We start from the raw sequence: 14,419 nt of genomic DNA, 5'->3' as shown, positions 1-14,419 counted from the left end.
GCTTACATTTCAAAATTCGTGGAGTGTTGCTGCCCGAAAAGCACGGTCTTCAGCCTCCTGGTGCTTGCATGCCAGAGACAAGAGGGTCATACTAATCATAAGACGATGACGATGGCAGTGACAAGGACAACTACTTCCTGAGAATTCACCATGTGCCAAGTAACGTACTTCACGTGCATTCTCTCCTTTAGCTATCCCAGCTGGAGTAGGCATGCTATCCTCATTTTTAGATGAGAAAATGGAGGCTTTGGTGAGACAAATAATCAAATTTTAAAAATAAATGAAATTAAATAACGGCCCAAGTTCACATAGCCGGTAAATGGCAGCCAGGACACGGGCACAGAATGCTTGGCTCCTATAGTGTGAGCCACCTGACCACAGGCCACAATGTATCCAGGGTACAACATGGGGCAGAATGACAGGGCAGAAGCCCAGGAACATTCACAATTCAGATATACACACTGACATCAGCTTCTGTCACAGTGTCTTCAGTGCTGTCCAACAAGACTTTCTGCAATGATGGAAATGTTCTATATCCAAGCTTTCTAGTACAGTAGGGTTAGCCACACGCGGCTACTGAATGTTTTTATTTTTTTTTAAAGTGTATATATTTTGACAGAGAGAGAGAGAGAGAGAGAGAGGGAGGGAGGGGCAAAGAGAGAGAGAGGGAGACAGAGAGAGAGAGAAAGAGAGAGAGAGAGAGAGAACCCCAAGCAGGCTCCACACTGCCGGCGCAGAGCCTGATGTGAGGCTCAAATTCACAAACCATGAGAGCTTGACCCGAGCCAAACTCAAGAATCAGTTGCTTAACCAACTGAGCCACCCAGGCACCCCTACTGAGTGTTTTTTAAATGTAGCTAATGCAACTGAGGAACTGAATTTTTAATTTTATTTAACTTTAAGTAACTTCAATTTGGATGTATATCGCCAGCCACATGTCACAATGTATGTAGCTACTATCCCAAGGAGGGGAAGTTTGGATCCGAGAATAACATATCCATATTCATCCGTTCACTGTGAGATTTAATGAGGTCTATGCTGTTCAGGTATCTGATTTGCTCAGAGCCCAGTGGAGACCGTCATATTCTGGAAAAGGTGTGATACACAACTCCTTCCAGCCTTCACAGATAGCACTGGGACCTGCCAAAGCATTCTAACATCTACAAACTCGTAAGTATCATGCTGGCAATCACCATAAAAAATTCTAAATAGCACCGAAGCCTGGTCTCTGCCCAAAGGCTAGGTGAGTAAGACCTTTTTAGGAGACAAAGGTGAAAAAAAAAATTGTGGAAAATTCTCAACCCAACTGATTGTCTCCACTAGCACAAAAAGGCATGCTCTCTAAAATTCTAAGGTGTGAGCTTCACTTTCGTCTCCCCAAGCGCACTGGGGAGCCTCTGAGATGTTAGAGATGTTGGTTCAAGCATGTTGACACCAAATCCTATGAAGGGCTTCTGTGCCAAGTAATATGCTAATCTCTTTGAATGCAGGTCGATTTGATGGGTAGAGTTAACAAGGCATGAAAAACAAAAGATTTATCAGACGATACAGATGTTTTCTTGGCGGGAAGAAGAATAAGGACAGAGTTATTCATGAAACCATAGAGATCTCGCAGTATTTCCCTAACCTATAAGAATAAAGGTTAAGTATGCGGCAACCTAAGCTCATCTCAAGCCCTGACAGGGATAATGACTACAGCCTTACATATGCTAGTCTTTCAAAACTTGAACCCTTGTCACCAGACACACTACTTTCTCCCATGTGCCACAGCCAACTGGATGCCAAGTTCTGCTCGTTTGATTTCCAAAATATCTCTTGCTTTGCTTTCGTGTTCTTCTTGTCACTCATAATACCTAAATCACCTCCTGCCCAGAACACCATGATTCTCATCTGACCTCCTTTCACAAACGGTCTTACTGCTCTAATCCAGCGGTTCTCAAAGTGTGGGGTCTATAAATCCCCAGAGTCCACGGGTTCTTAGCCCTGAGATGTTTCATCTCATCTGCTGCCACTCCCCTCTGCCACTCCTGAGCGACAGTCAGATTCACCACAGACTCTTACACGATCACTCATGCCACCCTGCCCCTGCTCTTTCCCTCCCTGTCTAGATCATTCCTTGTTCCCTACCTGTCTGCCTGCTGCAATCCTGCCCACCCTCTGAGACACAACTCGCCCACCATTAGTCTTTAAGCCTTTCCTAACCACCACCCCCCCAGCAGAGGTAACCTCTCCCCACATAAAATCCTGACTGCACTTTATTACTCTTGGCTTTGCATTCCGATTTTGCAAACTTCCTATTTACTCAACTATTCGGCCGCTTCCCTGAGAACAAGGACCGTTTCTTATATAACTTTATTTCCTGGTAGTTAGTTACCCAGGCCAGTGCTTTGGGCAAAACAGTTGATAAAAAAATAAGTGATGAATGATCAGGGTTTCTAAAATCAGAGCCAGGATACTGCAGCAGGTATAGCTTTTCAAACATTTTAATTCCTCCTCATTAAAACTCTTCTCATTTACCCCAAAGCTTCCAAACAGCAAACATACATTCTCCCGGGATTAAAACCTAGCCTCGTTCCTAATTTAACCCAAGACTGGGGATTTGACTCCATTGACTCATTCAATGAAATTTCACGAGTGCAGAATATACGCCAGTTAACAGTAACAAGACAGAAAGGGTATCTGCCTACGGACCACAGAGCTGACGTTCCAGCTGACAATCTGTCAACACTGAACACGTTTAGATACTGAAAGGGCCCTGAAGAATGCACATAGAAGGTGATTTAGCAGGAAGTGGTTGATGGCTGGAGTGTATCATACAGGTGGTCAAGGAAAAGGGAGTCGTCTCTGAGGAGGTGATATCTGACTCAAGATTTCAATGTCAAGTCACAGAAAGATCTGGAGCACACTACTGAAGGCACAGGAAACCCAAGGACGAAGGTTCTGGGATGGGAACAAACTTGATATGTTCAGAAAGTTAGGAAGAATGCCATGGCCCTGGAGAGGTGGACACGGGGACTGGGGAGAGGGGTGTCAGGGGACAGAGAGGTGCCTTTGAGGAGGCGGGAAGAAGTACCTTTTTCAGTGTTTGTTTATAATTTTTTTTTTTAACATTTATTTATTTTTGAGACAGAGAGAGACAGAGCATGAACGGGGGAGGGTCAGAGAGAGAGGGAGACAGAATCCGAAACAGGCTCCAGGCTCTGAGCAGTCAGCACAGAGCCCGACGCGGGGCTCGAACTCACGGACCGCGAGATCGTGACCCGAGCCGAAGTCGGACGCTTAACCGACTAAGCCACCCAGGCGCCCCTTTCAGTGTTTGTTTATAAAATGCGTCCCCACTTTATAAATGCATGGACTTTCCTCCCCGGGGGAATATACGTATGTAAAATCCTCTGAGATTTTCAAAGGAAACAATTAAACACCCAGAGAAGGTAGAAAATTAATTAAGAAAAAGGAAATCACACTTACCATAGGAAACAGCACATATTCTCTGAGGAAATCTTGAGAATCAAACTGATTATAGTCTCCAAAATCAGCTGAGAAGAAAAGCGGGGTAAGGGTAGTATTTATTACATAAAATTAAAGATGGAATAAAGCAAGGGTAAAATTATCGCCACATTTATTATTCCCACTTCGTCCTATTTCTTCACTATTCAATAAAAAAAACGGTGCCACAACATGTTTGATTTTGTTACCACTTTTACTTAGCAATACTGTAAATATCAGCATGTGAGCCCTATTACACAATTTTCTGGGGGAAAAAATGGGGAAATTTGAAAGCGATCCCTGAGCTATTTTAAAAATTTGAAACAAACCTATACTTATGTTTTTGTTAAATATGCACCAACACATTATCTTAAGAATATCTGCCAAGGGGGCTTTTTAACTCAAGGTTAATTGGGAGAACTGAAGAGCCAAACCCATCTGCAACTTTTCATATATTTGCAGCTGGAAATTCCCACTGTAAATCACCGTTGGCAAGCAACCCTGCACATTTTTACACCTCCTAAACAAGCTGACATGTTGCAAGATGCCAAAAATTCTGTTTTGTCCTGTTTTCATCTCACCACGGGATGTCTGAGCACATGCAAAAAGAAACTGTGTCTATATTATCAATCTATACATGCCTTGCATCTAATCCTACCTGCTCTCAAAAAAGATCAAACTGCATACAGACTTAATTTCATGCAAAAGATCTGGCATCAGGTAGAAATGGGTGCAGGTATCTTTGGGGTACAAGAGATACAGAATGCAAGAGTCCACACACAAGGCCAGCGTCCACACGTTGCTGAGAAGACAGAGATGCACCTAAGAAACTCAGCATTTAACTAATGAGCAATTAGGTGAGGCATTCAGGACGGCAACAATCACATGCTCGGCCTGTCTTCAAATTTACTCATCAGTTACTGTATTTCATCATGACGTATAACTAAGTGGATGTGTCTTCCTAAGGGCCCAACAAGGGTTCTTGGGAAAATTATTTTACAAATATGAGAGCTAGGGGAATGGCTGGCTTCAAGACCCCAACGAACAGAGAGTTAGTTCACCAACTTTCTTTAGCCTGAAAGCTATCACACCAGGATCTTCCAGGATCCAGGAGGCCTGTGATAAAGCCAGTGATTGAAGAGTAAGAGGCCAAAACGAGTAATAAAGTGAAGAAAGGAGAAAACTTTTTAAAAAGAGAAAGATCCAATTTGCAGAGGAGGGACACAGTGGATCTTCTCTCTCTTCTTCCTACTAAAGGGGGTCTTCTCCTTCATTTTGATGATCTTTCTTTCATGACCACTAACTGTTCTTTTGTATTGTTTTGGGCACTGTTCCTTTCCTTTCCAGTCTTTAAGTGGAGAGATGGGATACAACATATTTTGTGTATTTTCATCCACAAGGTAACGATAGCTAACTACTGGAGTTGTACGTCCAACAAAAATTGCTAAACTGCTAATACTCCGGGATGAAAGAGATCAAAGGACGTCTGCCTCTTTAGACATTCTAGAACCCAAAAGGTTCAACTTCAGTTCAGAATTTGGGATGGGAAGTTCAGTTCACAGCTTCTACAACAACAGTCCTCACAGCAAGGGCTTGGCGGCTGGCATTCCGTCTGGACACGAAGTGATTTTAAAGAAAACAGTCTCGGAAAGGGAAACCTGTTTCTTTTAAAAAATTATATTTTATCTTCTTGTTTCCAATATGACTAAAGGCAATTAAGGCACCACTCAGTTAAGAGTAATGTATAAATATATGCAAAAGTCATGTAACATATTTTACATAAACATATGTAAAAATATATGTAACAACTTAGAAATGATAAAAACAATCGCTCCCATAAATCGAAGTAGGATAGATTGAAAGATGAAGGTACTTCACTATGTGTTTGTTGCTTCGCAATATGTGTCTATCTATCTATCTATCTATCTATCTATCTATCTATCTATCTATCGGTGTCATTATACATATATATGCATATGTTCCTCTCTTTAAGTGTGTGAGTATAAATTAGACTGCAATATTTAAAGCTATCACACTTGAAACTGATGTGAAAGTCAAAGAGTCGCGACATGAAGCCACAAAATATGACCACACTGGGCAGTGGAATCATTCTGAGAAAATGTTCCACAAACCCTGCATGTAGCTTTAATTAAAGTCAGGATGAAAGCTGCTATTTCTTCAAATAAAACTACAATTATACAAGCGTGAGCAATTTGCAAGCAGCCTTGCGAAGTCCACCAGCCTGCCACCAGAAATCACTATGTCTGCGTTTTTAACGTCTCTTGAAATGAAAAGTGAGACTTACCGAGGGATCGTTTCAGTAAATGGACTTTTTTTCTCAGAGAGCCCAGCAACACGGAAAACAGAAAATGGGATCTCGCGGGCCGGCCGCCACGCTCCTTACCTTGCACGGCCAAGCCAGCCAGTCGGATCACCTGCTCCAACGCACACCGCAATCGCCCTTCAAGCACGTCCTTTTTGACTTGCAGGTAATACTGATACCTGTTTATGGGAACAGAGGAACAAATAACCTTAAAAACACATACTTGGAATATGTTCCCACAACATCGATGTCTTGCTGTGTCAAACTCTGGGTGCACAGCGGGACGCACAGGTGATGCTGCTAAAGGTCAGCTATGTTAAAGATGGAAAGTGCCCTCTTCCCGTGTTTATCTTTCTTTGATGTGGCAGGTGCCACATCCCGTGCATTCTCGGTTTGAGAACATTCTCATCAAATCATTTCAGTGTAGGTCCGCAGGGTGAAATACTGATGAGGACCCATTCCACATAACAGAGATCAGGAATAAAAATGTTCTTCCACACCTGGCTGCCCACAGCAACACAGCTGTCCAGCCTACATTCAACAGTGGGGCATTCCTAAAAGAAGTTCTAGAAACATGTCATTTTTTTCTTTTTTTTAAACTCAAAAGTTTGGTAGAGCAGAACACAAAGAAGCCAAATAATTTGGCATTCTGCTAATGGATAGGATAGAGCTTCTGAGAGCGAAGCTAACCCTACAGGTCCGTGGCTCACAAAAATCCAACCCGAAGTACACTCTCAAGCCAGCATAGTGCAGGTGAACAGAACGTGCCCATGTACAACATCAAACCTCAAAGTAGACCACTGCTCTCAGAAACCAATAAATACACTGTATTGTTTCCTTGCCAATAAAACTGTATTCTTAGAATTACCTACACATTTAGATATCTCCTCACCCCAAACCTTTCTTCCTAGGACTCCACTTCCTTGACCATACTCTTAAAACAGTCACCTCTATAACAGACTTTTCCTAGCACCAATTCTTGGCAAATATTAACAACCTTTCTGCTCTTGGTAACCATGACTTTCTACTTTATCTAAGCTTGGACATGTCAATGCAGGGAGTTCAAGAGTGATCCAAAGCTCAACTCTTTTAGAGAGAGGCAACAAACACTGAGAGCTAATTATTGCTATCTCTACCTTGTTATCATGCATATCATTACATATCAATCCAATGCCTATTTGAGGGAAGGAATCAGGCTCCCTGTCTCTTCTAATAGAGTCTCTATTTCTTCTCTCCTCTTGGGTCTGCTGGTCAGGGTAGAGACAACCATGTCAGGCTCTGGTGGGGAAAACCTATACTCAAATCAGAAGGACCAATGCTGAGTTATTTAAGACTTCTTTTTTGTAAAACTTAGCATGTAATAGAAAAACACCCTGTTCTTCCTATACCCAGCCTAACTTTCACCTAAAATATTCATAATCATTTTACAGGCTCCACTACTGAATCAAGAGTTTTACTTCCCGTCCACATCAAGAAATGTATACTGGGGCACCTGGGTGGCTCAGTCGGTTAAGTGTCCGACTTCGGCTCAGGTCATGATCTCACGGTTCATGAGTTCGAGCCCTGCGTTGGGCTCTGTGCTGACAGCTTGGAGCCTGGAGCCTGCTTCGGATTGGATTCTGTCTCCCCCTCTCTCTGCCCCTCCCCCACTGGCGCTCTGTCTCTCCCCCTCTCAAAAATAAATAAACATTAAAAAAAAATTTTTAAATAGAAATGTATATAAGTGCCTGTGCTGATTCTTAGAGACAAGTCCCTGGTATGTGTAGAAAATCTCTGTGCCCACTCCGTGCCCTGAGGTCAGTGGGCAGGGCTCTGTCTCACCTAGTTACTATATATATCCTTAGCTGGCTAGAAGCATCATGGATTCTAAATCCCAACAAATAGGAATACAGGTTACATATAAGAACATGTGGTTAAAAGTCTTTGGTAATGAAGTAGCAGTTTCTGACAGTGCACAATCAGTAAGGAGGAAATACTAGGTAGGATATTTCTTAAAACCCTGTGAAAGTGAAGGCACTGCCTGGGGATGGAGGAAGGGGCAGAGTTTTGGACAATCGTGTTTGACGGAAAGAAAAGGGGAAGTCATAGCCTGTCTCTTCGTTATTCACAGCAGAGAATCAGAGTAAATGAAAACATTTTGAAGCAATAATTGTGTATGAAGTTAAAGAAACACCCAGAGTAAATCGACACATCACAGACTAAAGAAATCTGGATTGCTACAGTTAAAATATGCCACATGTTATCTTCTGGTTTTCTTCTTTCACCTGTTCACTCAAGTTCTGTCCCCAGGCTCAAGTGTAGTCAAGCTCCACCTCTCCAAACGTTTCACCCGAGGTGAGTTAACACTACAGAAGCGTGGTCCCATGCGCTCGCATAATATAAGGGCCTGCTCTCTGCCACCCACTTTTCTCCCATCCCAAGGGGGAAAAGGTAGCAAGTTCTGCACAAGGTACATGTTGAGGATCTGAGGTTCCATGGTTTTATTCGGCAAACCAAGAGCTCCAACAGAAATGGTTTACGTTAGTGCCTTTGCCTCAAGGCACATGCACCCTGCCAATGATGGGCAAAGCTCAGGTTCTATAGCTTCACTTGAAGAGCAGATTTGTGTCTAAAAATGCAATCTGATGCGCACTATTAGTTCATCTCCTGGGGGAAAGCTCAGTAGAACTTGAACCAGGAGGGAAAACATGGGCTGTGGAAGCTTACTTCCCATTCCATGTAACCAAGCACATTCCCTGTTTGTGTTCCCTTCCCTCAAGGCTCTTCCTTGGTATCGTCTGCCATGTTCTTTCCTTGTGCCCTAGCCTGACTCTTGGTTTTCCTCTGGCACCTGCCTTGTGGCTCAAGGAAACAGTAAAAGTTCCACTCATTTGTATGAGGTAACTTTCACTTCCAGAGACTAAGAACTGTATATGCTAACTAACTTGGATGTAAATTAAAAAATAAATAAAATGGTAAAAAAATAAAAATAAAGATAGTAAAATAAAAAAAAATGAGTGATCAAGTCACAAATAGACATGGTGGAAACTCAAATGCGCGTTACTAAGTGAAAGAAGGCAACCAAAGAAAACTACATACTCTATGATGCCAACTATATGACATTCTGAAGCAAAACTATGGACACAATAAAAAGATCAGCAGTTGCCAAGGGCTGTTGGAGGAGGGGAAAAATGAACAGAAAGAGCTCAGAGGATTTTTTGGAAATATTTTTAGTGAAATTTTTAGTGAAAAGATGATATTATAATAATATATATACTTATACTGATACATATCCTTATAATGATATATATTGTTATATTTGTCTAGACCTATATAATGTACAACACCAAAAATAAACTTGAAGGCAAAAAAAAAAAAAAAGAGAGAGAGAGAGAGAGAGAGAGAGAGAGAGAGAGAGAGAGACTAAGAATTGTCCATGAGTCTTTCCTGGAAGATCTTTCAGGCTTATAACCGGGCCAGTTCTTAGATAACTGAACACCTCCTTGTGGAAACCAAGGAAAGCAAGAGGGTCCTAAGTCATCAAAGGATCTTTTAGGTGTCAAGAGTTCATTGTGAAAGGAGACAGACCTTTGAAAAGGAGCCATTTAGACTCTGAAGATCACACTTTCAAAAGTGGGGGAATCAGAAGAAAAGAACTATGAGGAAGTGTTACTTCATCTTACTGCCAGAGGATCCCGCTGCGGCTTTCTTCAGAAATGTTAAAGGACATCGGAACCAAGTAAACAAAACAACCAAACAACAACAACACAAAACCCAGAATTTCGGGATAGGAAGGAATCTTAAGTTTACTGAAGAAAAGTACAATGGGAATGGGATAAGAAAGAAAGAAAGAAAGAAAGAAAGAAAGAAAGAAAGAGAAAGACAGAGAGAAAGAAAGAAAAAGAAAGAAAGAAAAAGAAAGAAAGAAAGAAAGAAAAAAGAAAGAAAAAGAAAGAGAGAAAGAAAGAGAAAGAAAGAAAGAAAGAAAGAAAGAAAGAAAGAAAGAAAGAGAAAGAAAGAAAGAAAGAAAGAAAGAAAGAAAGAAAGAAAGAAAGAAAGAAAAGAAAAAAGAAAAAGGAAAAGAAAAAGAAAGGCCAACCAACCAACCAACCAAAACCAAACCAGAACATACAATTTCAAGGCAGGAAAAGTGGTAAAGTTCACCCCCTTCTCCTAATCCTACAACGCTGAATCTCTTCTATTAGCATCCGCTCCCTGCCATCTTGAGTGGTTCTGACTCATTTTCTGCTCTACAAGCCCAGGAGAAATGTGGATATTCACACTTATTAAGCACTTCCTGTGCACAGAAGTTGGTTAGGAGCCGAGGACATCCCGGAGAGGTTGATGACTGTCAACAGGGGCGTCCTTCCTGTCTTGGACCACTGACGCTATGGTTCTCTCTCCAGTGCACTACTAAGGGCTCAGCTTTTAAGAACGAAAGAGTGAAGCTTTTTAAAAGGTGTTACCCTAGCATTATCTGCCATAGCTAGAGCCTTTGATCATGCAGGGCCCTTTAGGAATGTAACTTGCAGAAGTCAGCGAAATAATCGTAGTTTTCTCATCCTGCCGATTCCAACTTTCACCTACAGTTATCACTTCTATAACATGTGAGGAAGTTCTAGTACAGATCCATTCCATTCCAGGCAACAGTGTGTTCCAATTCACTAGCAAGGAACAGCAGCATTGTTCCCGGTCATTCAGGTTGGACGCAGGCTGAAGAACGAGAGGCTAAAGAGGCAGAGCTCTTTCCTGGAAGCCATCCAGACTATGCGAGAATTTGAACAGAGTTAATGATACACTGTTACTACCACACGAGACTGTGGATGTGACGATGTGAGACTGCAGAAACGAGAATGAAATGTGAACCACTTTGGAAACTGTTTGTTTGGTACATTTTTGCTCAAAAGGCACTTTTGTAAAGTATGATAATTCCATCCTGTATGAAGACTAAATTAGAGAATACGAGCTGAAATTCTATTTCTAGAATGTTTGGTTTTTGCTTATTTTTGATTAGAGATTCAATTCTAACGGCAGTAAAATGTAACAGTGAATTCTATTTTGGAAACATGCAATTTCACGGAAGTATACTCCACCCTGTCATAGCTTTGGGTGGAGGGGAAAAAAAAATACACCAATCCTCATGCCAGGAAAGTATTTGCCAACTTTCCAAAGGGATCCTCTTTGAAACCCCGAGCTCACAAGGAAAACTTTTTAATATTTTTCATATTCAAAGACCTGGAAATAGCCCACCTGACTGCTGGGGTCCAATGAGTGGTTTTAGGTTAGGATTCCGCTCTCCCTCTAAGAAGTGGTGAACAAAACTATGCTTGTTGAAAAAAATTAAAAAAAATAAAAAAAATAAAAAATTTTAAAAAACAAAACAAATTAAAAAAAACTATGCTTGTTGAATAAAGGTAACATTTCTATTTTCAAAGTTTTTTGTTTTGTTTTGTTTTGAATCCACAAAGATTAAAATTCTGATTTCTCTACGTGAAACAGAAAAGCTTCCTGATAGTCAGTGCTATTAAATATTACAACTCAAAACTGACAAATAATATGAACCAGTCTTTAGATGTCTCATCTGTCTGGAATAGTTCCATCCGATCTCAAGAAAACAAGTGACTTTTCCAAGTTCCTTCCTCCCCCTAAGCTTCTGAAAAGAAATTTTTTTTTTTTTTAAATACCATACTGGGTCCCATCAATAGAGCATTCAGTTCTTCTGACCGTCGTATCAAAGAACTCTTTGAAAATTACACCCCATAATATCATCCTCAACATTTACAGATGTGCCGCCACGATCTTCAATCTCTCTTTTTAATTCATGTAAGGGGAATTTAAGTCCTTGTGCAACTCTGCTCTATTTGCTGGTCTGTCGCTGCTTCTCTGATGGAGAAATTCCATGTGGTGTTCTGAAAAGTATGGACTGTACTACCGCAGAACCACAAATAAGGCGAGAGGAACGCAGAGGCCGAGTACGTGTTGCTTTGAAAATATTTCTCCCACCCCTCCCACAAGAGAAATGTTCATTCCAAACCCAGTTCAGCAGAAGTGCCTCCAACAGAGAACAGCTATGAAAGTATAAAAGCCTTAAGAGCTGGTCTGGGTCATGCCTCTACTCAAAGACTTCACATTGTCAGCACGAATCACAGGATGGTGGGGACAGGAGTGGGGGAGACCACTTCTATTGCTCCAAATGGTTGCTCTCCATGAAGCCTCCCCGCTGAGAGGGTCATACCCACTCACCTCCCTCATCGACTGTGCTACAGCTTAGGCGTCAATGGGATGGGGGTGGAAGTGACAGGTGCCACTCCTGAGCCGAAGCCTTCTGAGCCATTTCTGTTTCCCTTTGCCCTGAGCCCCAGGGAAAGAAGGCAGTGGACACAGTGGTCATGTAAGGTGGGCAGGAAAAAGCCTTTGTTTCTGAAGGCCACAGAGATCCGCAGGGCACACATCGTCAGAGCATGATTTAGCCCATGTTGTTTGATAAGGGAAGGATTTCCAAGAACCAAGTCCTACCCTTTTGTTTTTAGAGAAGAAAACCATGTGGAGGAAGAAGAAATGACTTGTCCATGGTAACACACTGCTCTTGAAGGCAGGGCCAGACAGACCGGAGCTCAGAGCTCTCCTCCCGCACGCGAGGGTGGAATCTGATTCCCAGCCACTGCGGCCAAGTCATCAGTTCCACTGAAGTCTAAAAGTAAAAACGAAAATAAAAATGCCACTGCCTGGTGCTTTTTGTGATCCCAGTGCCTCTAAGGAAAGGCTTTGATAACCAAGCAACCTTCCTCCCCATTAGATTGTGCCACAGCATGTGAGACAGACCCTGGTAAGAGGAGCTTCTCTGTAAAAATGTATTATAGTCGTAAGTGGACCCATGGATTATTCGGATCTGTTGTGTTGGGTTTTCTTCCCAGTAGCAGCCTCTGGGAAATTTCACTTTCCTGCCCCAGAGGTAGACAGAGGGCAAGAAGACCGAGCTATGCATTTAATCACTTGTGAACAACATTATAAGACAGAAAGGGGACAAAGTGAAATCTAGAGAGCTGGGTCGCTGATTGTAGGTTCCCAGAAGGAGAGGCTCTACCCAGAAATGGGTACAAAACGGCCCTTAGATGTATGTATTTCCAAATGCAGATTTTTAAAAAAAGTTTTTTAATTTATTTTGAGAGAAAGTGGGAGTGCGTGTGTGCATGCGAGCTGGGGAGGGGCAGAGAGAGAGAGAGAGAGAGAGAGAGAGAGAGAGAGAGAAGCTCAAGCAGGCTCCATGCTGTCAAAAGAGCGTGACACGGGGCTCGAACTCACCAGCAGCAAGATCATGACCTGAGACAAAATCAAGAGTCAGACGCTTAACTGACTGAGCCACCCAGGCACCCCCCAAATGCAGAGTTTTAAAAAAAAAAACAGACCACAGTTCATCCTCAGTAAAGACATCCGCAGTCTTTACTGGGTGTGATTCAGCTGAATCAAGGTACTTCTATATTATGGATCATAAAAAAGGCTATCTAGGCTTCATTCTGTTACCACCTTACTGAGTAACACCTGATGAGTTGTATGATCGGCACCTATCACCCATGCATTACTCTTTTTACCCCCACTGCCCGAGGAGATCTGAGAGAGAAAGAAAATGCTTTCTCATAGTTAAAAATAGGTTACTGAAAGCATCCTGTAAGCTGTAACTATCGACCTGCATTACCACTGTTATTATCAGACAGCTCCTGTCTGCCTCTCCCTTCCCTACAGTTCAAGGTCAGTCAAACCAGCTTATCTCTTGTGCATGGTCAGTAGGGCTGTGACAACTTAGAGAGAGAAGGGCATTTCAAAACCATCCCTACATTCCTCAGTCTGTGAAGGCTTTCCATCAACTACTGGGGTTGGAGGGGTGAGCGAGAGAAAGACGGGTTGTCATTGTGATCACGAGGGAAAGTGTAATGACTTGAATTGCCCTTTCCTCACTAGAAAACTTCCTTCACAGTCAGCCACATCAGAAGAATCTTGCCAGAATGTACTGGAAACCAGCTCTCCCAGGGCAGAGCAGTATGTACCAAAACACTAGCATTGCTTTCTGGTTGACACTGGGCAAGCAAGAAATAAATGTCCAAGTTTCTCCACTATGAAGGACAGGGGACTGAGGACAAGCTGTCCTAGCAGCAAGTGAACATCATTTTAACCCTGAGATTGACCGAGATACCAACAGGAGAGAAAGAGCACATTCCATCCATTCCAAAGGGTGTTCCCAGCTATAAATCCGGATAATGGACAGGGTGGCTCACCCTGTTCTCCGTCTGCCGGGACCAGATAAACAGTAAGTACACAGGCACACAACCAGATGAACCTGACTGCCTCCTCCATCCCCCTATCCTCAAAACCCCTGAGAAGATTTCAGTTGATGATTGTTCAAGTATAATAATGTGTTTGCTGCCTGACAAATGCACTATCTCAAAGCTTTTATACTTAATGAACGTTCGAGTTGACGGTCAATTAAAACTCTGCATTGTCAGGCAGACTACAAAGGCAAAACTCCTGCAACTGTGCAAAATTGAAATAACCCAACGGGGGAGGTTTGGGGGGGGGGGCGGGGAGGCTAAAACTATAACTCAACAAAGATAACCTTAAAAGGGAAAGTTTGTCTCC

The 14,419-nt window shown here is 42.3% G+C and overlaps 1 protein-coding gene across 3 annotated transcripts in view; it reads right to left on the bottom strand.

The window, feature by feature from the left end:
- The window catches only part of PTPN14 (protein tyrosine phosphatase non-receptor type 14), a 173,512-nt gene that overhangs the window by 43,816 nt on the left and 115,277 nt on the right, over positions 1-14,419 (bottom strand). For all 3 annotated transcript variants that reach the window (XM_058700655.1, XM_058700652.1, XM_058700653.1), the window contains exons 4-5: positions 5,891-5,988; positions 3,469-3,536 (exon numbers count right to left, since the gene is read on the bottom strand). In XM_058700655.1, the coding sequence (XP_058556638.1) occupies positions 3,469-3,536; positions 5,891-5,988 (166 nt within the window). The remainder of the gene's footprint in view (positions 1-3,468; positions 3,537-5,890; positions 5,989-14,419) is intronic.

The sequence above is a fragment of the Neofelis nebulosa genome, chromosome 15, assembly GCF_028018385.1.
Source record: "Neofelis nebulosa isolate mNeoNeb1 chromosome 15, mNeoNeb1.pri, whole genome shotgun sequence".
NCBI lineage: Eukaryota > Metazoa > Chordata > Mammalia > Carnivora > Felidae > Neofelis > Neofelis nebulosa.
This window is presented reverse-complemented; position numbering and strand designations above follow the sequence as displayed.